This window comes from Schistocerca americana, chromosome X (assembly GCF_021461395.2).
Source record: "Schistocerca americana isolate TAMUIC-IGC-003095 chromosome X, iqSchAmer2.1, whole genome shotgun sequence".
In the NCBI taxonomy this organism is placed as follows: Eukaryota; Metazoa; Arthropoda; class Insecta; order Orthoptera; family Acrididae; genus Schistocerca; species Schistocerca americana.
In genome coordinates, this window is record NC_060130.1 from 639,678,888 (window position 1) to 639,704,733 (window position 25,846).

Genomic DNA, 25,846 nt, shown 5'->3' on the forward strand with positions numbered 1-25,846 from the left:
TCTCCCTTAGTAATTATGACTCATAGTATGTTACATGTTAGTTCCTCTCAACTGCCTTCCCAATCTTTCTTTACCCCTTTTTGGAAAAATAGTCTCAAAATATCTTGATACATAAACAAAAGTTATTTATTATTTAAGGCAATTTTTTCAATATTGAAATGAAATAAATTTTTACACACGCAGCAGAAAGTGATAAAATGGGCTAATACATGAGTTGTATATATTTGTTATCAAACTTGTAATATGAGTGGGAACAGCAGAGATAGCACAGTGTTGTTAAGCCATAGGCAAAAGCCAGACTGTAAGGATAGAGCTTGTTGAGGTAACTCCTCAAATTACTTTTACACACACACACACACACACACACACACACACACACACACACACACACACACACACACACTCTCTAAAGGAAACACAGGGATAAATGCTTACTTCATAATATCCTCTTTTTCAAGTTGGTTCAAATGGCTCTGAGCACTATGGGACTCAACTGCTGAGGTCATTAGTCCCCTAGAACTCAGAACTAGTTAAACCTAACTAACCTAAGGACATCACAAACATCCATGCCCGAGGCAGGATTCGAACCTGCGACCGTAGCGGTCTTGCGGTTCCAGACTGCAGCGCCTTTAACCGCACGGCCACTTCGGCCGGCTCTTTTTCAAGTGAGTACAATTTCTGCACAATTATCACCAAACCAGTTTTTCTTTTGTTGATAAGCAAGCAAATCTACATCTCCATAAATACCATATTAGCCATAATACAGTACATAGCAGAGATTGGGCTGACCGAAGTACTTCTTTAGATTACACATACAATAAATGTTTGTCCAAAACACAAACAACTTTTAATTCTTCAGGCTTTCCCAGCGTGGCATTGACGTGTTGATTAATTGGGTTTCTGCCAGTAATTTGCATCTTTCCTGCATGATATTTCAGCTGTGTGAGTCACAGTCTTCTTCAGGTGCTGTCTGATACTCAGTATCAATATGACGCAAACAACTTAATCATAGTTCATTGAGTATTTGGTGGCTCTATTTGTGTAACTGAAAAATGTGATATGTACATCTATCAAACGATGTTATCCAAAAAGCGGGAATTTTTCTGAATTTGTCAGTTTTGTTGCATTTTGGAATAAGAAGTGCAATGAGTGGCAATAAAAATTAAAAAAAAAAAACAACGCTTTATTAACATGCAACAGAGAATAAAACAGACGACAAACACATGAAAACTTGTCTGTATTAAGTTGAGCTTTTAAGGGACACAATGAAAATCAGAATGCGCAGTTATAGTCATTCCCACAGCATGAAAGCTCCAATAATGGCTCAGAAGCATCAGTGACAAAATATCAGTATTACATGGAGAATGCAGTGAAAATCCACCATGTTGTTCCAAAGCATGTTTGACTGCTCCATACATGCAGAGCTAAACTGAATGTCTACACACGCAACACATTTGATAAGAAACATGGAACAAAACATCAAAGTTTGTCCCAAACTTGCAACAAAAGAAATTTGACTGCCCATTACCACTACTGTCAGCTATAGCCTTTTAGCATTGGGAATGATAAAAATGGAGGACTTATGGCTCAAATCAAAATTCCTAATTGGATGTGTGTAAAACAAGTCTGTTGCTCAGAGAACTCAATGAGTGGTCAGAAGGCCCTATGATTACTGAATACACAATTAGAACTCAATTAAGAAAGCACAGAGCGATGTGCCTTATATTCAGAGAAACCCATGCAGTAATGAAAAACAAATGCTGAATAGAATCAAAATACAAGTGATGATAATTTTGAAAGAAGCATCCCATGAAGTTAAAAAATAAAATGCAATAACCAAACTTTCATAACATGTCTGGTAACCTTTCACTTGTCAATTAGCTTTGTGTGAACCAGAAGATCATGTCACTTGTTGATGGCAAGTATACCATAATAGAAAATGGCCAAATGATATTTGTGCTTTTGAATTCTGTCTTCCAAAATTATTTGATGGAAGAAGACTGTGTCATGGTCCCCACTTTTCATAGCCATATGGATGCAACATCTATAAATATGGAGACAACTGACTGACAGGTAGAAGTGCTATTTTCATTAAAGATGACACTTGTGTCAATGACACACCATCAAAGAATGTGTCCAATGCATTCTGACCTTATTGGAACAAACAAGACAGGAGAACAAAACAAGGAACTATGAAATTCCAGAATAAAAATACCACCACAACCACTACCAACAACATTACTATGCAATAATTTACTTCATTTTACAAATCTTAATAACTGGCAACAAAAGGACATTTCAGCCATTGCCAAATCCCCAAATTCACAGGTAATGAGTTGGGGAAACTGTGGTAAATGCAAATCAGGATGGATTTTGCAGGTAAACAAATTTGTATCCTCTTTCGGTAATTAGCTTTTGTATTTCTCAAAGCATTTTGCCAAGCTACAATTTAAATATCACTGTCAAACACACACAAAGCAGGACTCCTACATGAACATGATCTTCCCTCATCCAATTAAATTCAGTGAATGATATCCTGTAACACAATTAAGTGGACTTAAGGTAGTCATCCAGGAAATATTATTAGAGGAAAGTCTTCAACTTGGGTTTTAAAATTGTGGTTTGTCACTAGCAGGATTGAACTCTTATAGAAACCTACAGCCAATGTCAATTTTAGGGTAATGCATGCTTTTTTGAAAAATGTTTAGGGATTGTCTCAAAACATCACTATCTGTACTGTACCTTGTAGTTACTGAAAGGCTGGTGCAATCCCATTCAAGAAGTCAACCACAAATATCATATGCAGGTAGAAGTATTGTCATGTTTGTGCAAGAACTCCAGATTGTTAAAGACACTTCAACATGAGCTTCCTTAGTTAACACTGGGTATGGTCTCAATAGCTTGCTTCTGCACTAAAACAGTTTTTGTGCCCAAGCAGAATTCCCCCAACGTATTATTCCATGTGGCATCAAGAAAGTCGCAGAAAGTAAACCGGTTTCAGTACCTGTATGGAGTTGACTCTATAGGTAATATTCTAATTGCAATCAGCAATATACACCATAGTTTCAGCTTATGAAAGAGGTGGCGAATGTGTGTCTTCCACAAGGGGTTACCGTCCACTCTCCTGATCGAAGACCTAGTGTCTCCTGCTTCAAAGAGGTTAAGGAAGACAGGAAGATTAGGGTTTAAAACTGGTTCATGACACTCATCTGAGGTGGAGCACAAACTTATATTAGGTAAAGATGGATAAGGAAGGGTATTGGCCTTATCCTTTTCAAAAGAAACTAAATCTAGATGGATGAACAGAGGTTTGCAGCACTGCCATTATCAGGAAAAAGAGTTGAGTGCATCACGAAACCCTGAGAAATTCTACATATTACAATACTTTAAGTATGAGCCCAATTCCTGTCAAATGATAGTGTTAAATTACATTCCGTTTCCTACAGTTGTGACAAGATTAGAACCGATGGAGTGTCTTGCAGTTAATCACATAATTTATTTAGCTATATACACTACAGTTCACACAGTCAAAATTCTTTAAATCACAGAGGTTTCTAAACACTGCAGTTTTTTCCTTCTTTTATGAACACTTTCCACTTCCTTATGCAAGAATAAATATATTTTTCTGCAGAACTGAAGTCACTCCTATAGTCAAACTGCAAATCTGTTCATCAAATTGTGCTCGGAAAAATAAGCAACTATTCCATTTTCAATTTTTAAACATATTTACCAATGATATAGTCATCTACACTCTGATTAAAATTACTTATATGACATTTGTAACATGGCATTACAGTTTTACAATCTCGACTGACAGCTGTGTAATGGTTAAGGCTCTAATAACAGGGTGTGGGGTGCCAATGTGGGAAAAAAAGTGTTTTTTCTGGTGACAGTTAAATGGGCAACAGGCAGTGCCTAATTACTGATAATCTGTGTGCGCTAAACTTGTAAAAACTGCAAGTCAACTGATATTTTCCTTTCGGGAAGTTAGCAATGGCAGATGTTTTACATGTTATGTTGAGAGCTCTGACTGGCTCTGAGCACTATGCGACTCAACTTCTGAGGTCATCAGTCGCCTAGCTCTGACTAGCGGAACTTAATTACAAGTTGTGAAGTATAAAGTGTTAAGTAATTTTAACCATTCTGTAGTTGTTATTTTTCCATTTTTCTTGTGTAGGGAATTCATCAATGAATAATTAAATCTGCCTTGGAAAATATCTTACTAAAAAGACCTGTCACACAAGTAACTAGGTAGACTGCTAGTGTATGGTGCAGAAATCTTCACTATCCTACTTTGTGTTTCAAAATAACATGTGAATCCTTACACTTAAGATGCTTGATTACTGCTTCAGTTTCCTTTTATTTGTCTCGTAACACTGAATCGACTTGCCACTTGACCATCCTGATTTATGTTTTCTGTGTTTTCCTAAATCATTTCAGACAAACACAGAAACAGCCCTTGTGGTGTCGTCTGAAGAATAAAGACCCATGTCAAAGGTGGTGCCTCATGACAGAACCACAAGTAAGGAGAGTCGCTGCCTAACACAGCAGCAAATGGGAAATGTTGGTACAGACACACCCTGAAGAATTTCCATACACCACCACAGCTGGATGCTTGCTTGCTTCAAAGTGCAGTGCCACTCATCCCACTTGTTCATCATCACTTATGATGAAGTATCATCTTACTTCAAATCCAGCAGTGTGATTTATTGAAGCCAAAAATCTAGAAATGCTAATATGTCACCACAGTTCCTTCATAAGGCCATGGCCGACCACCTGTCCCATCCTCACAAAACAATTGCTATATATTCTGTGTGTATGTATACCTCGTGCTATTTATATTCATCATATTATGATGACAAATCCTGTATCATTATAAGATGATCCATGGATTGATTAATAAATCAAATCAAATAAGTTTTCATCAGCTTACCTGTCCTAAACAAGAAATTATGACTGAAGTTTTTTGCATATCTCTGTAGCGTTTGTAACATATTCCCTCTTTTCAGTGTAAAGGTTGTTGAGTGGTCAGGACTTGCAAGTGGCTGTAAAGGGCTGTCAGCGAGGATATCTGCATGGTATTCCTGCGCATATACTGCCCTGGTCTGCTTAGTGTTCTGCTAATCTCAGTGGCCAATATAATATTACTATATTTTTGTGTCTACTACAAAGTGTTTAACCTTGTCTGAGAAATAAGTTGTTCAGTTTCGTGCACAACGGATTGAATGACTGCTGCTAAGTGTCCAACAAATGACAACTTTACTGTCGCAACGAGCAGCTCCACATGTAGCAGCTGCTCCCAGGTTTCACCAGTTTAACAGTACAGAAGAGGGCTGGTCCAAATGTCATATGCAACTGGAAGCCTAATTCACAGCTTACAAAATTGAAGGTATGGCACACATTGATTTCTTTTTGTCAACAATCAGAGCAGATGTGTACTGTCTATGTTTAAAACTGTGCCCAGACTCTTGTCCTGAAGATATTGTGTATCAAAAACGTGTTCATGAAATAGACTAATAATTTGAATCTCAGACTCAAGTTGCCACAGCGAGATTTATATTCTTTCGTCTTAAGGAGCACCCTGAATAGTCATTGAAACAGTTGACTACTGAACTTTGCAGGCAAAAAAGAAATGGCAGATTTAAGTGCTCTTGCAGATTAAGTTACAGTGATATTATGGTATATGATGAAATCACACAAAATTTGGCACACACACGCATTCGTGCTGCTATCCTAATATTGCCAGATCCTGATCTGAAAACAGTTTTGCCAATTGTACAGTCTTGAAGTATACTAGACACAACTGAAGTTGTGTTTTGAGGCTCCCTCTATTACTCCTGTTCATAATACACAGGACTCTCAACCTAAAGTTCACACTAATGCTAGAGTGAAAAAAAGGCAGGGGTTAGATTAACAGTAAAAGAACAGGTGAAACATTTCAGATGTGGTACACAAGGTGTACTTCAGAATAAGTTGAAGAAGTATTGTCCTCGGTGTTTTTCAAATCATGACGGAAAACCTTGTCCCTATCAGGATGTAAAATGTTTGATGTGTTGTAAACACATTGTTTACAAGGTGGCCAGAGCAGGCACCAAATGAGTGCGACTTTCAGGATGTGAGTGTCATGTTGGCACTGCCACTACAGTCAACATCAATGAAGGCTTGCTTTTCTGGATCATGGAAACCTCCTGTAGTCCACAAACACAAGAACAAACATTTTGGTCAATTAAGAGTGGCTCAAAAGATGATTAAATTTCAGTTACACACAGGTTCATCTATCTCCCCGCATCAATAAAGACAAATACGAAATGATTGGTAGCCCACAGCTTTAGAAGGTTACATCTGTTTTATCTGCTTATAATGGACATGAAATACCAGTACATGTTGTGTGCAGTTTGCAAGCAACTTTTTGTGAAGTTACAAAGAGTGTTTCATTTCATATACTATGTCCCAGAAACAGAGCCAACATTTTTGGTTTACACTTGTTTGAGTTGTTCAACGTGCGCATCCAAGACAATGTGTTACAAATCACGTTTCAGTGCCTCAAACTAATATTTCTGACTTGTGGAATAAAACACTGGTCAGCCAGAACAATATGAACACTTATCTACTAGCGATATAAACCTGCCCAGGCAATAGTAGTGTCATCTGGTAAGGAATCACAGCTAGTCGGACACATGCACGGTGCATGCAGCATCAACGAGTGTGCTGTCATTGTGTAGAATGGGGAAGATACGTGATCTGAGTTTGACTGAGGGCAATTTGTGACAGCTCAGAGGTTCAGCATGAGCAGTTTGGAATTTGCACAACTTGTCGGGTGTTTGAAGTGTGCAATGGCGAGTGTCTTCAACACATGGCAAAACCAAGCTTTAACTACACCCAGACGTTGTGGGGCTGGGCAGTCACCCCTCATTACAGATGTCGTATGTTGTATGCTGGACAGACTGGTAAAATAGAACGGGTGGTGAACTGTGGCAGAACTAACACCAGATTTTAATTCTGGGCAGAGTACAAGTGTGTCTCAACACTTAGTGCACTGAACACTCTTAACAATCAGCCTCCATAGCCTACGACCCATGCATGCACCAATCCTAACATGAAATCGACAACTATGACTGAAATGGGCACATGACGATAGGCACTGGACATCGGCGCAGCGGCAGATCTTTTATGGCACGATGAATCCCGATACCTTCTTCATCATGCTGATGGGAGGGCATGAATCTGTCATCTTCCAGGGCAACAGTTCCTTGACACCTATACTGTTGGATGGAGCCCAAGCTGGCGGCGGCTCCATTGTGCTATGGGGAACATTCACATGGGCATCCATGGGTCCAGTGGAGCTCGGGCAAGGCACCATTACGGCCAAAGAGTATTGTACAATGGTTGCAGACCACATACACCTCTTCATGATGATCATGTTTCCTGACGCAAGTGACATTTTTCGACAGGATAATGTGTCATGTCACAAGGCCAGGAGTGGTTCAAGGAACGCAGTGGCTGGTCCCCCAACTCACCAGATCTGAACCCAATCGAACACATCTGAAATGTGATTGAAAATGGCATCAGAACTCATTGCCCCCTTCCCGGAATTTACGAGAATTAGATGATGTGTGTGTGTGTGTGTGTGTGTGTGTGTGTGTGTGTGTGTAAATATGGTGCCAACTTCCTCCATCGACCTACCAAGGCTTCATTGCTTTCAGTCATGGCATGTTGCCACTGTTACCCGTGCCAAAGTGGACAAACTGACTACTAGGTATGTCGTCATAATGTCCTGGCTGATCAGTGTGTGATGAACTTTATGAACCAGGATTAGGAAGGGCCAAATATTTTGATTTGCACGTTACTGTTAAAGATAATGTGCAACAACGATTTCATCATGTTCAGCCTGCCCCCATACTGTACATGAGCAGTTTGCTTGGGAACTGTAATGATGGAAAGACACTTGGGTGTTACAACCTGTTTCTTCAAGTTAGAGAGCATCACCCTTGGTCATTTTCAAAAAGCCATCAGGAGATTTTCATCTGTTTGCTGATTTTAAAGCAACAGTAAACCTACAAACTGTTGTGGATTCATTTCCTCTTCCACAAATGGAGGAATTAATGGCAGATTGGGTAAGGGCAAATTCTTTGCCAAGGCTGATTTATGTGAGGTATACAGCACAGCTACCACTGAACAAGCAGCCCAAGCAACACTCACCTGGGTTTATTCGAGTTTCAAAAACTACCATTCAGAAGTGTTTCAGCTCCTGCTATTTCTCATTTTCTGGAACAAGTAACAGCAAAAGTCCCTTCACATACAAACTATTTCGACAATACTGTTGTTGTTGGTTGTATGCCTGCTGAACACTGGCAACTTTTTTTTAATTTTTTTTTTTATTTTGAAGAAAAAGTTCTTCCTGCAGCTGGCTTAAAGTGTAACAAGGAATAGTTCTCCTCCTTCCATGAAAAATTTAAATATTTAGGACCTACAATAAATGCACAGGGTATTCATCCTTTTCTTCGCACTTGCCAGCAATTAAAGATTTGCTGGTGCCCCGTAACATTAAAGAGCCCCAAGCTGTCATGGGTAAGCTCATAAATTACTGTAAGTTTATTGCAAACACTGTGCAAATTGCTGCTCAGCCCAACTGGCTGTGCCACAAAGGTGTTCCTCTCATGTAGTTCCAAGACTGCCAGGATGCATTTCAGCAGTTAAAGGACACATTGTTAAGACAGCATCGTCTTATTCACTTTGACCCAACTAAGCCTGTTGTGTTAGCTGTAGATGCATCTTCTTATGGGACTGGAGCTGGACTCTCCCACAGCACTTTTTTCAGTGGCCAAGTCCATCTGGACCATATCGATTTCGCAGGTCCCTCATGGAACACATGGTGGTCATTGGGTACATGCATACAGCAACTCTCCTTCCATAGTCCCCATGACATCCACAAATGCTGCTAGTACTGTGATAGCTTTGTCTTCTATTTTTTGTCTAGAAGGTTTTCCTGAGGTCTTGGGCAATGGACCACAATGCACGTCTGCTTATTCTTGACAGTTTTCTGCCACGAATGTAATACACCATGTAAGTACCGCACCTCTTCACGCTCAGTCCAACAGTGAAACTGAACGCTTCGTTAAAACATCAAAAAGTCACATGGAGAAACTCTTTCTCCCACACACAGGAGCAAGACTTTTTTAAAGAAAGATTTTTCTCTCCTCCTACCATTCCTTGCTATATGACAGGAAGTCACTGGCAGAATTATTACATGGTCATTGTCCCCATACCCTGTATGTAGTAGCTTCTGCAGCCGCCACGGAAATCTTTCATTGTCGATGCCGACGGAGACTGATGTTTCGCAACCGTTGCCACTGGTCCCGCTGCCAAAGCCCATGTCTGTGGAGGAGCTCCCTCCTGACAGCTGTTATGATACCCCTGGAGTTCCGCTTCCAGTCAACCTGACCTCAGTGTGTGCTGCATCACTACCATTGGGTGTTGTTGTTTCACCCCCCCCCCCCCGTCCTCTTCTCAGCTATGTCAGCATTTAGGCCCCTCACCCCATGATCATGTGGCACAGCAGGTCCCATGCCAAAGCTGGTACCTCATGACAGAACTTCAAGTAAGGACAGTCGCTGCTTGATGCAGCAGCCTTCTCAGCTATGTCAGCATTTAGGACCCTCACCCCATCATCATGTGGCACAGCAGGTCCCATGCCAAAGCTGGTACCTCATGACAGAACTTCAAGTAAGGACAGTCGCTGCTTGATGCAGCAGCAAATAAGAGATGTTGGAATACACACATCCTGAAGAATTTCCATACATCACCACAGTTGGATGCTTGCTTGCTTCAAAGCGCAGTGTCACTCATCCCACTTGTTAATCATCACTTATGATGACAGTATCGTCTTACTTCAGGTCCAGCAGTGTGAGTTATTGAAGCCAAACTGTCTTTCCAAGTTTATAGTCAACTGTGCATTGAGATGCGACTATCATTCTTTATCAAACAAAGTGATAAGTTTTACTATTCAGCGACAGTATCACATACATAATGAGATTCCTCTGGACCTGGATTGTTTCAAAGTTAAGTACTCTACCTTGTTCAAGTTTTAATTGCGTGATCTAATATGCTGTGTGTGGTGTAGATGTGCTCAGCCTCCTCCAGAAGTAAATCCAGAAATTCTACATCATCACCGCAGTTCCTTCGTAAGGCCAGAGCCTACCACCTGTCCCATTCTCACAAAACAATTGCTATATATTCTGTGTGTATGCATACCTTGCGCTATTTATTTTCATTGTATTACGATAACAAGTCCTATACCATTGTGAGATTATCCACGGGTTGATTAATAAATCAAATCAAATGAGTTTTCTATAGTTTACCTGTCCTAAACAAGAAATTATTATTGAAGTTTTTTGAATATCTCTGTAGTGTTTATAACATATTCCCTCTTTTCAGTGTACAGGTTGTTGAGTGGTCAGGACTTGTGAGGGGTCGTAAAGGGCTGATGTTAAGTGAGAAAAGGAAATTAGATCAAATAAAAACAACACTTCAGTAGACGGCTGAAGGTGTGTCTTGTCAACAGCTTTAATCAGATAGCACTGCCTTAGCTCTGAAAGGCAGGTAGCTAGGGTCATATAGACATTGCAGAAGTTACGCTGCAAGAAAACTTGTGTAGACTTAACTGGGGCATTCGAAATAAAATTTTTTAAACCAGTTCCCTAACATATTCCTTGACTGGCTGCACCCCGTACATCAGTGAGTCAATAACAGAACCTTTCTGCTGCTTCTCTGACACTGCCCACACTGCATCTAATATGGTTTTTATTTTATTCTGAGATTTATATACTCTACCTACAAAGTTTATGTTCTAAGCTTCTTTAACAAAATTTCTTTACCTGCTCATACTTTCCATAACAAACTACAGCAGACTGTGCTACAAGCTTAAACAATCTTCGTCTTTCACATGAGGTTTCAATGCCTCATGTTATTGACACTAGCTGCATGTCAATACTGGGACTGTGTTTTACATGCCTTAGCAGATATCTGATTTTATTAAATGTAGTAAGAACCAGTATGAAGCTTTCTATTTATCATCCAAATTGTATGCACAGCTCACTCCTGCTATCAATGGTCATTTAATTGCTGAATGAATGATTCTACTACAAGTGAATTAGTGACTAGTTTTCTCGTATATCTTTGCAGTCCTCATTTATTTCATAAAACCTTCCAATCTTAAGACAAGTGCATCTTGGTCTAATGACTTATAAGTAGGTATTTTAACACTGGAACTACCTGCTAATGATACTTTCAAAAACAAAGTCATTTTACAACATGCATCTGAAAGAGCCATAAATAATTTACTCTTTGATTCACGCAATAAATATGACTAACCTCTCAGTTTCCCTGTGGTGTTTGACATAGGGGTGGAACTTCTTTCTGCTACGTGCAACAATCTGTAAATAGATATTTGTTTAAGAACAGCTAGATATAACATAAATGTGAATATTCCTAATAGAGAGATTAAGTTAGAAACTGGCACTGAAGTTCAGCTGGTCTTCCTACAAGGGTAGGAAATTATACAAAATTTCAAACACTTCAATCTTACATTTTTCACATACACTGTGTCATTACAAGTAAAAAAAAATCGTTTTAACACTGAAATATAAAGGGGCAAGATTACATACCACTGGCATCTCACACATTACTTTACATGTAGAACTTATGAAGTACCATACTGATGGTTACCTGAGTGACAATTAATTACGAAGTGTCAGTATATTTTGTATCATAACTAAAAGAAAGGTATGACATATTCAACCAGAAAACAGTAACATTCAAAAGTGAAAGTTACACTCCACTTCATAGACTATAACAAAACTGTGCATTTAATGGTTCATTTTATAAAGAAAATAAGTCAGGTTTCTTTCTTTGTTACTCCAAGTATGAAAATGTACATGAATAATAACAATATAACAAATTTTACCCATCAGAATTTACTCGAATTATGTGTGAGACTGACCTGGGCATTATCAGTAGCCTCCTATACAGGGTGTCCAGGATGGTCAGTATTAAGGAATATGACAGGAACAAACATTCAAAGCAAAAAAGTCTAGTAATCATGGACTCTAAAATGTATACCTAAAGAGCTATGAGCACTTGTTTTCTGCAGTAGCAAAGATGATGAAGTGTTAATAGCTCTTAAGGTATGCATTTTAAAGCCTATATTTACTAGACCTTTTTTTGGTTTATAACTATCATTTCTGTCGTAACCCTGAATACTGCCCAGTCCCCCTGGGGCACCCTGCATTTGAAATACACCGATAACCATTCAGAGGAATTTTTTTTACGGTAGTTACTATACAATAGCCCTTATACCAAAACAGTTATTCTTCATGAAAAATTATAGCCTCTGAAGATAGGTAATTTTTTATTACCAAAATGCATCTTTTGCAAATATGAGAAAATGAAAGGGCATGTTCATGTAAAACTTAACTTTTTTGTGCATGTTCTAAACCAAAGGCTCAGACAATTTTGCATCATTCTCAACTTCCACTATTGTGTGGAAAAGTGTAGTCCCCCCTCCTCCCATCACAGGTCAGACATTTACTACACAATGGAAATTCTATTTGCGTAATACTGTACATGTGGTGTGTAAACCCGGCTACAACACCTCTATAGGGTGAATGTCAAATTCGCTAGAGTTATCAGAGGGAATATCCACATTAGTCTCAGAAAAGAATTTACATCCTTTCAGATGAAAATGAGAAAATAATAATACAGTATCACAATCCAATCCAAGAACGATAGCAGTTTGCGAGAATAGGACGGAGAGTGCATTATTGCCAGTTCCAAGTGACAGGTGAGTGGTAAATGCATACACATGCTTTGCACTTGATGAAAGCGTATACCCCTCAAATTATGTCTCTCACTTGCTTGAGTAAACTTTGTCACTACCACCATCAGTCACGACATTTCAGAACAAACAGAATAAAAATTCACTAAATAACTCGCTGCAGTCACATATAATGCTTGCATTGCATACAACATTCAAGAGCACTCATAACACTATTAAACAGTCACTGGCTGCCAGAAAACACATGATGTAGGAGAGCAGAACAAGCCTAAACTCAACCGCCATCATTTGTGACTCCACCTATAGTAAGCAACAGGAGCATACATAGTAAGGTCCCAGAATTAGTATGGCTTATAAATCGTATCAGAGACTGGCTGAATCTCAAACTGAATAACAGCAAAATACTGAAGATTGTAATATGTATCGCAAGTCTGCTAGACACCACTGGTTGTGGCTAATTTAAAGAACTCAATAATATCTAGTGAGGTTATAACAGAATCTGAACATGAAATAATCTGGGTGAATGTGAGCATCAAATGTGGGCTCAAGCTTGGTAATTGGAAGTGCTTACAGACCATGTGCCTGAGGAAGAGCACTCCACAGAAAACTTGGACAACATTGTGATTAAGTCTCCTGATGATCCTATTTTAACAGGGGGAACTTTCACTTCCTAGCTATAAAATGAGAGGGTTACACAATTAAAACTGGTGCCAGAGCCAGGGATTCATGAGACACTGCTCTTAATTCTCATCTGAAACTTACATTGGGCAGATAGGTAAGGAATCAACTCATGAGGTAAGTGTCTAGATCAACTAACAGTGTCAAGCTTTTCAAATGAGTTAGCACAAAAGAGGACATCAGTGATAATTCGGCTATTATAGTATCTACAATTACAGCTGTTACAAGGAATGTTGACAAAGGTAGGAAAATACCTTTGCTTACCAGAAGTGATGGGAAACAAACTGCAGAGTATCTGAGCAGTTAACATAAAATATTGAGCCCCGAAGATGAAGACATGGAACATAAATGGCTAAAATTGTACAGCATTGCTCTATGCACCTCAGATCAGTATCTGCCGAGCAAGGTTACGAGGGACAGGAAAGATCTACCATAGTTCAATAACGATTTTAGAAAGTTGTAACAAAAGCAAAGAGGCCGTCATCATAGATTTAAGTGAATTTGAAGTCTAGTTCACAAATAAAATCTGCATGAAGCCAAAACGAAATAAGGAGAGCAGTGCATGAAATGGAAGACAACAGAACGCCAAAATATTGAATTCACTCTAAACTGTCTCACAATGGAAGATTATAACATGGCTCCAAATTTCAATCATCATATGAATGTCAAAATAACAGATATTACAAGAAATGATTTCAAAGTACAAAATTTACTAAAATTGTTCAGTAAGTATAAAGACATCTGAATCAGACGAGATACCTTTGAGATTCTACACAAATTATGTGAAAGAACTTGCTTACTTTCTAGCAGCAGTTTATCAAAGCTAGCATAGAGAGAGAGAGACCAGGCCATTCTTGTTATCAAGAAGTATTGGCAGACTGATGCACATAATTATGGGCCTATATCACTTATGATGGATATATGCAGACTGAAGTGATGAATGAAAATTTGCACCAAGCCTGGGATTCAAATTCGGGTCTTCTGCTCACTGGGTAGAGGTGCAAACCACTATGCCACCCTGGCACAGTGGCTTTGCACAGCTGCATAGACTACTTTAGCACAACTTCCTCATCAATCAAAAATCCCATTCAAAACTAAAAAACAGAACAAAGTACACTGGGGCATGAATGGGAATTTGGACTGAGGATGGATGTTTGCTAGGATAGTCCATGCAGTTGTACAAAGCCATTGTGCCAGGATGGCTTAGTGGTTAGCGCATCTCCCTAATGTGCAGGAGACCCGGGTTTGAATCCTGACTTTGGTACAAATTTTCATTCATCACTCGGGTCTGCATATATACATCATAGATGTTTGAGATTTGCTGTCGTCAGTCTCTCAGAGAATTACGGAACATGTGCTATGCCTATGAATTATGACATTTTTGGAGAATGACTTTATAAAATTCAAAACGGATTGCGTAAACACAGTTTTGGCAAAACCAAATTTGGTCTCATCGCTCATGAAATCCAGAGTGCTGCAGACAAAGGTGCTCAGGTTGATGCTGTATTCCTTCACTTCTGGAAGGAATTCAATGCAGTTGTTGACTGTCAATTAAAGAACAAACTGCAAGCTTATAGAGTACTGGATCAAATTTGTGACTGGAGTCAGATCTTCCTAACAGACAGAACTCCACACACTGATGTTAATGTGATGAAATTGACAGATGTAATTCTGAGAGGAACCCAAGGAAGGGTTCCAAGGCCATTACCATTCACCATATATACAAACAATCTACTGAATAACACTGTAAGCTCCTTGAGGTAGTTTACAGATGATGCTATTGTCTGTAGGAAGGTTCCAACACAAGGTGATTGTAGTGAAATGCAGGAAGACACGTGGAGGCTCGATGATTGGTGGAGGGTCCGTCAGTTGACCCTGAGCACAAATAAATGTAAAATACTGTGCATAAATAGGCAAAGATAGCCACTGCTGTTTTAAAAAGGAGAGCTTTTCTGTCTGGACTGTTATTAAATTAATTTATTCACCACAATCACAATTTCATCTAACTACGCCATTTTCAAGTGACAGCTGTTACAACATAACTAGCTTGAAGACCAGTTCAAATAGATACATATCTGTTTGTGAAATATTTTATAAAAACAAAATTGTTTAAAAAATTGTAGTTCTGCCTATCTCACTATGAAGACCATCGGTGTATTAATCCTTTTATGAGAACAGTCCTTGTGTCGTCCATGTCTAAACATTTCACTAAAATGTTAAACCAGGTGTTGAAACATGAATTCACTCAACCTGGCAGATGTATGGTGTAAATTGTATGCATAGATGGCATGGATTTCAAAGCAATTGCTACAGAAAGTAAGAAATTTACAAGGCATTGAGTGAATTTGTCCTTCGATTCCAGTTTGACATAACTTTCTCAATCTAGGGAAGTGCTACAATCTTTTGTATAACTGATGAAGACTCCTGTATCATTATACACATGGATGATACAACGATAGTGTGTTCTTAAAAGGGAAGATGCATTGACACATTTACACAGAGACAGGCGCAGCTAAAATTAAAAAATAAATACATAATTTTTTTGTAAAATATTTCAAGTGCAGCTGAACCAGTCTTTCAGCAATTTATGTTGTTAAAGCTACACTCGAAAATGACATTATAAGCTGAAACCATGATTGTGTTGAATAAATGAATTTAATAACAGTCCATGCAGAAGATGATGTCCTTTCTAAGGTATTCAATTCCATGCATACAACTAAAAATAAAATAAACTACAATTACCTGGTTACGCTACTGAGAAAAAATCAATGCAAACATTAACAACTTTAAAATACCTTGGTGCGACCATCATGAGTGATCTAAAGTAGAATGATGACATAAAACTAACGTGGGAGAAACAGGTGCTAGACAGAGATTTATTGGGAGAATCTTAAGAAAATGTAACTCATCCACAAAAGAAATGGCTTACAAAACATATGAAGACCACTTCTTGAATATCGCTCATCAGTCTGGAACTCTTACCAGGTTGGATTAATAGGGGAGAGAGAGAAAATTCAACAAAGGGCAGCAAGTTTCACAACAGGATCATTCAGTACGTGCTTGAGTGTAAAGAGTATATCTTCCACGAATATACGGGCAACATATTACTAGTTCTCACACGTGTCTCAGGAAATGACCATGACAAGAACATCAGAGAAATTAGAGCCCAACCCTCAAGAAAATTTGCAATTGTTCAGTATACAACAAAGTTACAATGAACACAAATATAACAAATGTCATTCCTGTCACTCAGGCGAGGGAAAATGAGAGTGTACAAGAAAATTTAGCTGGTACTTCTGTAGAATGGCTCACAAACAAAATTTATAGGGCTGAGTATTGATTCTCAGCAGAAGTAATGTGAATACACAAATTTACTTGCAGACAGAATGTCATCAGCATATTATGCCCTTAAGGGATTTTACACACACAGTGTGAATACATTTATTGATCAGTTAGTTGGTTTCATGTTCTATGGATCATTTGCAGAATAAATTGTAATAGCACGGAACGAGTTATTTTACAGTGACACACATAAATAATAATCATGATAATTGTTGCAAACACATCTGTCCCTGACCACAGAACAAGATCTAGACTGAATTTACATTCACCATGAAAGAATAAACAAAACAGCTCTGTCTACCAAAAGATAAATTGTATAATAAATTGCCTAAGGATATTAAAGAGATTATTAAAATACATTAACATTACCTATTAGGTAATACACTCTAGACACTGAAGAATTCCTCTGATAACAACAGAGTGAAGGTTCAGTAAAAAATGGAACGCAATTAATAATAAAGCATGTCTGTTACTTCACAATACACATTTGCACTATAATCTTTCATTGCTTCTAGGGAAAAACTTTCATCAAAGCTCTGCAATGGATAACATTAGTATCTCAGCCTTTTTCTGAGGTCGACATTTCACTAATTATGGAAATGTGCCGACAAAATTCTTCAGGCAAACAGATAGGAAATTGCAGTACACAAAATGGAATCTAAACATTGGTGTCCTGATACTTGCCAGCTGAAATTGTCATTTCACATTATGAAGTAACTTTGCAATAATGTGTAAACAAAACAGTACTGCACACAAGGAATAAACCTACTGAGGTTACATAGTTTTAGACAGACTGGCATAGTGTTCGGGAATATGGAAGTTCTAATCTCCATCAGGCCATCTCAATTTAGGTTTTCCATGGTTTCTGTAAATTACTTCTGACCACATGTGAGAATGATTCCTACCACTGCCAACAACCTGTCTCAATCCTATCAAACTAGGCCTGTAAGTGTGTAAATGTATGTACACACGAATTTTTTTGTTTTGTTCTGAAACTTAACACCATGACGTGTCCAATATCTTTGTAAGGGTGATCCACAGATGAATACTACTACTACTACTACTACTACTACTACCACCACCACCACCACCACCACGACCACCACCAACTCTACTCAACATAAGTACTTGCAAAAGCAGTTTCTGCACTGAAGACCACACTTTTTCATCAGTCAGCATAGCTTTCACAACTTACTTGCGCTATGTTGTTAACTAACATATCTCACCTAAAGTTTCTCACTGAATTTGGGTCATACAACAGTAGTATGAGATGATAAAAACCTTTACTGGTATATTACTGTAGCAGTTAATTGAAGATGTGGGCTGCTGAATTTGTTAATTTATTACAATAATAACAGTTTTTGTAGTCTTTTTATCAGTGATGCCTTCCTCCTTTCAAACCCACTTCATAACTGCTACTCACTAATACTCATGTCAAACCATGTTACAATACTTTAGCTGTGGTTAAATGTCTCACTGAGCTCAAGAACACTAGGATATTCTCCAAGCATTTTCAATTTCCTTGACTTAGTAATCCAATGTAACACGTCTGCTTTGACAAGAGGATGTTACTACAAACTCTTTGAAGAGAATTACTCTAGTTGCTATTGTTTCTAATCTATTACAAATAAGTATGAGAAAAGTCATATCAGACCCTCCCTATTCTCTGTACAAATCCAGAACATTTATTATGGCGCTAAACATGCCCTATTACATGTGGATGTTGATTGTGAGGGCTAGTTCCTTGACCTACTTCCTTTCCTTGGGTGTTAGTACTCACCAAGAGCCCATTTAGATGGCAAGATAAAGGGCTTCAAGCCTAGAAAATCTGTCTCATGAACAGTAAAAAAGTGGTGTACAAAATCCGTTTTATTCTTGGATGGAAGGAAGATCAGGGTTTCAAGTCGTGTCTATCAAGAGGTTCTTAGGGATAGAATACAAGCTCGAATTGAGCAAAGATTGGGGGGGAGGGGGGGGGGAGGGGGAGGAGGGGGAGGAGGAGGAGGAGGGAGGGAGAGATTTGCTGTGCCCTTTAGAAAGGAGCTGCCCTGACAATCTCTCAATCCCTTAAATAGTGTAAGTAATCATAGAAAACCTACATCTGGATGTACTGAAGGAGAACTGAACTCTCATCATTCCAAACAGGAGTCCAGTGTTTTTATCACTACCCTACCTTTCTAATTTTTTATTCTAGTGATGAAAATCTAAATGTTCTTAAAAAAATTGCACATTCATCTGTTTTTGGTACAGTGTTAACAATTATGGCATCCATACTGGGGTAAACTGTTTCATGTCCAATGCTTCATCTAAAATGTGCCCAAATTTCAGAATAGCATATGACAAGATAAATCAGCATAGTCCACCAGGGCTTTGCAACCTGCTTGCATCCAACATGGGAACAACATCCAACCACTGCCACATGTCAGTCAACTACACCTGTCAGTCACAGTACATTTGTTGTGTTGTTAGTTCTAGTTGATCTCTGTAGTCAAAGAGTACTAAAGTCTTCTATTTAGTGAAATTTCACAAAGTTATGAAACAGGATTCTGAAGCAAACAAACGTCAGTCATGCAGGGTGGCTGTTCTGGAGGTGAGTACCACTTGAAACAAAGTTGACTATATTGTGAAAAGCACAGATTGCTGCTAACTACATAGTGGAGATGCTGAGTTGCAGAAAGGCACATCAAAAAGACTGCTAGACAAGTAAGCTTTCAGCCATTCAAGCCATGAGGCCTCTTTCTGAATCAGACCCCCCCCCCCCCCCCCCACACACACACACATTCATGCCAACACAACTAATACACATATTAAAATTTTAGGTTTTGCTTTGTTGTTAGTGATTCAAGTTTATATACTAGCACAGTTACCTGAAAACTAGTTGCCGTGCCATCAACAGTGTTACAGAGTGCTAAAATAACTTCATACTGAAAGTACTATATAACCATTCTTCTTGTGTGCTACAAAAGGGGAAGTTATTGAGTGAGTTGGTGCAGTGGTTAGCATATTGGACTTGCATTCTCTGAGAACGATGGTTCAAACCCCCATCCAGCCATCCTGATTTGAGTTTTCCACGACTTTCCTAACTCTCTTCATACAAATGCCAAGACAGTTCCTTTGCAAGGGCACAGCCAATTTCCTTCCCCATCCTTCCCTAACCAAGCTTGTGCTCCATCTCTAATGACATTATTGATGATTGGACGTTAAACATTAATCTCCTCCTCATGGGAAGTAATGCATCCACAGAAAGTTTTTTAGTACTTTTGAAATACAACGTTACATCTAGTTCCTCGCACCTACACTCACATGGAAAAAAAGTTGTTATATGATGAGCAAATACAACCAAAATGGCAACACTATGAGTTCCATAGAAAAATAGTATTTACTGTACATGAATGTATGTTGTTCTAATTTTCCATATAATTTTCTTTACTTTTGTGTCGCTCATAACGTCACAGATGCAGTTTTTGTCTATCTGCATAGTAGAAATTTACTGCCTAAGATTACAAGTTTCTTTTTTTTGTTACCAACATTGTCATGGGAATGCATTTTATTTCATCACTGTAGTAATCTTTACAGAGTCTTGCAAAAAATTTGTTGGATGCACTCTTCCTTCTCCTCTATGAAAATTTTCATGTCCTTAACTAATTATGCGCACCTAAATATAAACAGCCGATGCATTCATTTTATTATTTCCAATAAACCTCAGATTTTATGGTGCAATTCTACAGTCACCACATTTTAGGTTTCGAAAAAATTAATCACTGCTTAAATCTCCCCAGCAGTGGCCTTAATCATAAGAAGTGATGCATTGGTTAAATCACTGGACTCTCATGGGGACAACGGCGGGCCAAATTTCCATCCAGATTTATGTTTCCCAAAGTTTCCTACACTACTGAACATAAATGCTGGAACAGTTTTTCCCCCGCCTGAGCTTGTGCTCCATCTCTAACACTTCATTGTTGACAGAGTGTTAAATACTAAGCTTACTTTCCCTTCTTTTCCTGTGGCCACTTTGATTTTGGTGAAGTTTATAAACACCAGTCGTGACTTTTACATCGGATAATAAAATTCAAATCGCAGTTTGTAGCCTCCAATGGTCACGAGTGAGTTGTGTATGTGAAAATTTTAACATCACCACTGTGTTTCCACAACCCATCAGCAGACTCTACTTTCTGGATGCCTAACATATTCCCAAATTTAAAAACAGTATCACACTATGTGTAGGGGACAAAATTAACTTTTTTGTGCCATCTTCTAGCAAAAATGACAACAGGTGTCACCAAATTCTGGGTCGAGAAACAAATAATAATCAATGGAAAAGACAAGAGTTGTTTGAGTTACTTCTGTTTGTATTATCACCTTTTGACTCTTATTTTATTTGATGTAGTGTTTGAAGTTCATTCTCTTGGAACCATTACAACTACAGTTTTGTTTCTCCACATCTCATTTCAACTGAAAACTATGTGAAATACATCCTACCTATTTTGTTTAATTTTAGTTGCCAAATAAATTAATAAGAGTTTACAACAGAAACCAGAATGAAAAATAGCCCAAGATTACAAGGAGCTTAACTAACTTACGTGATCATAAGGCAACAGAATGGGAAAAATAAAAATCTTAGAGCTGAGAGAAGAAAACTGGATAAAGAGGAATATTTGATACTGGACATCCATCGGATTTTACGAGTGATATAGGAAATATGCAGTAAAAGTCGTAAACACCATGGAGCCAATAATGTGATATCAGTAATGATTTTTTCATAGATGCTACACTACAGATTTTTAAACCACCACAACCAGGTTAATTGGGTTTCACATTTGGTGACTTCACCAACTCACAGTCACCATCGAACCAAACCTATACCTTGGGTTACGCTACAGATCAGTCTATCACTACAACCAGGTTCTTTTGGTTTCACATTTATTGACTTTGCCAACAACCAACTAAACTGAAAATATGCACTAAAAGTTGCTGTCACATCAGTCATTAACATTATATAACTGTGTTGTGTGACATCACTATGGCATGGAGTTCTCAAGTTAGATGTGTTTGTAGATGTCATGTTGTATTTGATGGTGCCCTCTGGTGGAGGATGTGGACGTGCTGAGTTTAACGCATGGTATTGGGCTTGTTTTGGTTGTCATCATGCTAACATGGACTGTGGAAGTGTTTTCAGTCAGTTTTTAAGGTTTTTTTTATTAATGTGATTTGCATTTTTGTTAGGTCTGATTATTTTGGTGTTTGTTGTGCGTAAAGAAGTCTTATTTTTTAATTGCATTTTTGTTGGGCATGGATATGTCAGTGAAGTCCGTGACTGTATGATTATCTTCTTAGATGGGTGATGATATGATGTCTGCAATACAGTTTCTGCAGATATTCGGTCTTATTGCCAACTATGTTAGGTGTCATGTTTGTGACAACAACATGAGGTCGTGGACAGTTCTGGCAGCTCGGGTCATGGACACTTATATGTGGTATTGACAGTGCATGCATGCACAGGTGTGTGTGTGTGTGTGTGTGTGTGTGTGTGTGTGAGAGTGTTTGTTCTGTTTTTATTCTAGGCCTATAGTAAGTGTGATGTTTTATATTTATGGGGGGTCAGTTGTGTTTTAATTGGTATGGTGAATATGAGTTATTTGGGTTTCTGAATTGTTGGTGTTTTTATTCCACTTTTCAGAGTTTTAGGTGTTGGCTTTTTGGTACCAACAGCTGTGGTTGAGCTACATAGTGAAATGTCAGATCCCTGTGATTTATTTTTATTTTCTTTTAATCACTGTATACTTAGCTTGCCCCTGTCCTAAACCCCAATTTTCCACAGTTGTTCCATTAGTTTATTTTTGGTGGGAGACGTTATTGTGTCATTTTTATTTTTGTTCGTGTTTGTTGGTGTGTACATGTAGTGACGTTTTGACATCATTTTGTATATACTGGATGTAGCCTTTTCCACCATATTGATGACGTGATGGGTCAAAGCAGATGTGTGAATCGGGTGCTTCTGCAATGCCGTGACAATGACATCTGTCAATTACAAGGTTATTTACTTCAAACAATAACATCCTTCATAATTTAAAAAGAAATAGCAGTAAATCAGAGTTCAGTTCTTGTTTCAAAGATAAATGGAAAATTTTATGCCAATTCAATTCTTTCTATGGCATGTGCAGTAAGCATAGCAGTAAACACTAACACACAGCCCAAAAGGATTGCAACCATCTTCGAAACAAACAGCAAGATGCAATAAAAACCTAAATTTATATTAATGAGTCTCTCGCAACAAGTAAGATCTTTAACGTGGTAGTTTTGTATTCTGACTAGTCTGTGTGTCAATACAGCATATGTTATCAAAGTTACTGCAGGCACAAACAAAGCATTTTAGAAGCTTATATGTAAATATTTCAAACATTACGAAAGTGAAACATTATAAGAAGTGATTTTACAAAACCAAAATGAATATTGCATTCAAATATAGAATGAATTACTATCAATTCTTCAACAGAAATCTTATTCCTAAAACAAAGGCAGTGAATTATATATCTGTATGCTGAGAGATCTCCAACATCAATCTAAACGAGAAGTTACAGCCATTTAGATTATGCAATTAGACACTTTTCCTGATATTTAGACAGAGAAATTACTTACACTGCATTTCATGTCGGAATTAATAACAATAAGAACCAAATAGCACTCTGTATGTGATGTCAAGGAGATAACAATAAATACAGTGTTCTGGAGGTGCCTATTATCTCCTCTACAGATGACAGCTCTTCCTCAGTTATGTTACACTGCACAGAAATGCAGCTACAGACTAAGTCTTAAAGCACAATTGAAGGAACATGTCTCATTAGGCCTACGTCATTTTATGTGGTAATCTGTTAATCAAACTCCACATACGATGGTCATGAATTTGTGATATTATTTTATGTTTTATATAGCAACTCACATTCATCTCTAACAGCAGATCATTTTTGTCACATTTGATCACTACTCTCAATCACTGACAATGTAATTTGCATTTAAAAATAAGCTTTATACGTCAGAGGCTACAATTATGACAATAACACTAAAAACATTCACTCATCTGGAAGTTGTCAAGCTTCATGTACGAGAGGAAAAAACAACAGTCACTGCACTGTTCATATGATCCGTCCGGTTGATACCGCATCATGTCAGAGCACGGGAATTTATGTTGTCAAGACGGGCAGTTTGTCTGATCAAGTCTTCAAAACGTAACAGAACATATATTGTCACTCATGCACGTATTTTTGATGTTATATGTACGGATGCTTACATATTCTCTGTGTTGTAATGAATGAGCCCTTACAGAAAAATGAGGAAATAACAACGTAATAAAACAGCGGCACCTAGGCATCGGAAAAATTTACTTAAAAAAACACACTTTTGTTTACATATTAAAATGAACTCTACAAGAATAACAACATTTTACTTCAAATCGTCGAATTCTGCACAATACTTAACCTATTACAAATTGCGCCTTCACTGAACAAAATCACATCTCACACACTTTTTCTCTCAGATCACTTATGGGCTGACTTTACCTTTCCTGATTTCTCAAAGCAGTGGTTTTTCGGGTTCCAATCTTTCATAACGCATATTATACGGTACACAAATTTCATCCGTCACTTCGACTACCAATACGGCAGCTTTGTCAACATCATAGACCTTACACTACAACGCCACGGCTACGAACTTCATTCATACACAAACGCGTTTACTGTAACTCAGGAAACAACGGAAAGTTCACTACCACCTCTCTTTAATTTATTTCCAAAGAATTTTTGCTTTTGTTTTATTCTATTCACTGGCCGCTATTTTTAAGCAAAGAGCACTGAGAACAAGAAGGGGAAAAGATAAATTCGCGTTTTAATCGTCCTTAAAAGATTCACATCGATTTATAACGCAGTACAAGGTTATGGACTAGATGGTCAATACTGCTACCTGCGGACGAAAGAAGCGAATACATATTTAATAACTCATGGGAAAGGATTACAAAACATCCCAAGACATCTATTTTGCAATGTAATAACAGGACAATATTGCCACGGAGCTGCTACTACTATTAACGGTACTAGTAATGAAAACAAGAGGAGAAAAAAGATGAATTCGCTTTTTAATCGTCCATAACAGATTTACATCGATTTATGCAGTACAAGGTTATGGGTTTGATGGTCAACACTGCTAACTACGGGGGAAAAAGTGAATACATATTTAATAAATAGGGGCAATGAAACATATTTTGCAATATAGTTACAGGACAACACTGGCAGGGAGCTACTACCTCTACTAATGGTAGCTTTTATTTTAATTTTTAAAACTGAAGTGCCAAAATCTTTTACTGGTTTCACATACCGATTTGAGCTTGCCGACAGCAAACATAACTGGCAACATAAGGTGAATTGTGAAACAATAAACGTGCTGATTTGGCTACATTCAAAAGATGATAAAGGAAAAAAATACCGTACACAAATTGTGACAAAATCAACAATAGTTATGCTAACACGTACTGTATACAAAATACATTAGGTAACATGAAATATGTATAAAAACTCATACAGTTCGTGCAGATATTAAATATAAACAAATGAAAAGCTGTCACCAATAGAGTAGAACCAGTGTTTTTTCAGCAACATTTTTATTGTGGAGCGGGTAATAAATACCTGGTGGTTAAAATTAAACTTTCCCTGTTCAACACTCTATAACACGGAAGCTAATTACCGTACGAGTACCAAACTTGGTAGCATTAATGTCAAGGACATAGGGAAGAGAAAAAATGCAGAATCAGTTCAATTGAAACACTTCTCATGTCTGCTACGGTAAATCAGACCATTACATACTGGCACCATTATTGCTACAAAAGGGGCTCAATATGGCGCCCATCAGTGTCCAGGAGAGTCTGAAAGCGCAAGATTGCATTCTGCACAGCAGAACGAAGCATGCCCGTAGGTATGCTGGCTACCTCTCTTGATATGCTGCGCTTCA

The 25,846-nt window shown here is 38.1% G+C and overlaps 1 protein-coding gene across 2 annotated transcripts in view; it reads right to left on the reverse strand.

Annotated features, from left to right (window-relative positions):
* The window catches only part of LOC124556855 (polycomb protein Scm), a 195,527-nt gene extending 170,890 nt beyond the window's left edge, over positions 1-24,637 (reverse strand). For both annotated transcript variants that reach the window (XM_047130876.1, XM_047130875.1), the window contains exons 1-2: positions 24,406-24,637; positions 11,371-11,432 (exon numbers count right to left, since the gene is read on the reverse strand). In XM_047130876.1, the coding sequence (XP_046986832.1) occupies positions 11,371-11,398 (28 nt within the window). In that variant the 5' untranslated portion in view covers positions 11,399-11,432; positions 24,406-24,637. The remainder of the gene's footprint in view (positions 1-11,370; positions 11,433-24,405) is intronic.
* Positions 24,638-25,846: the final 1,209 nt, after the last annotated feature.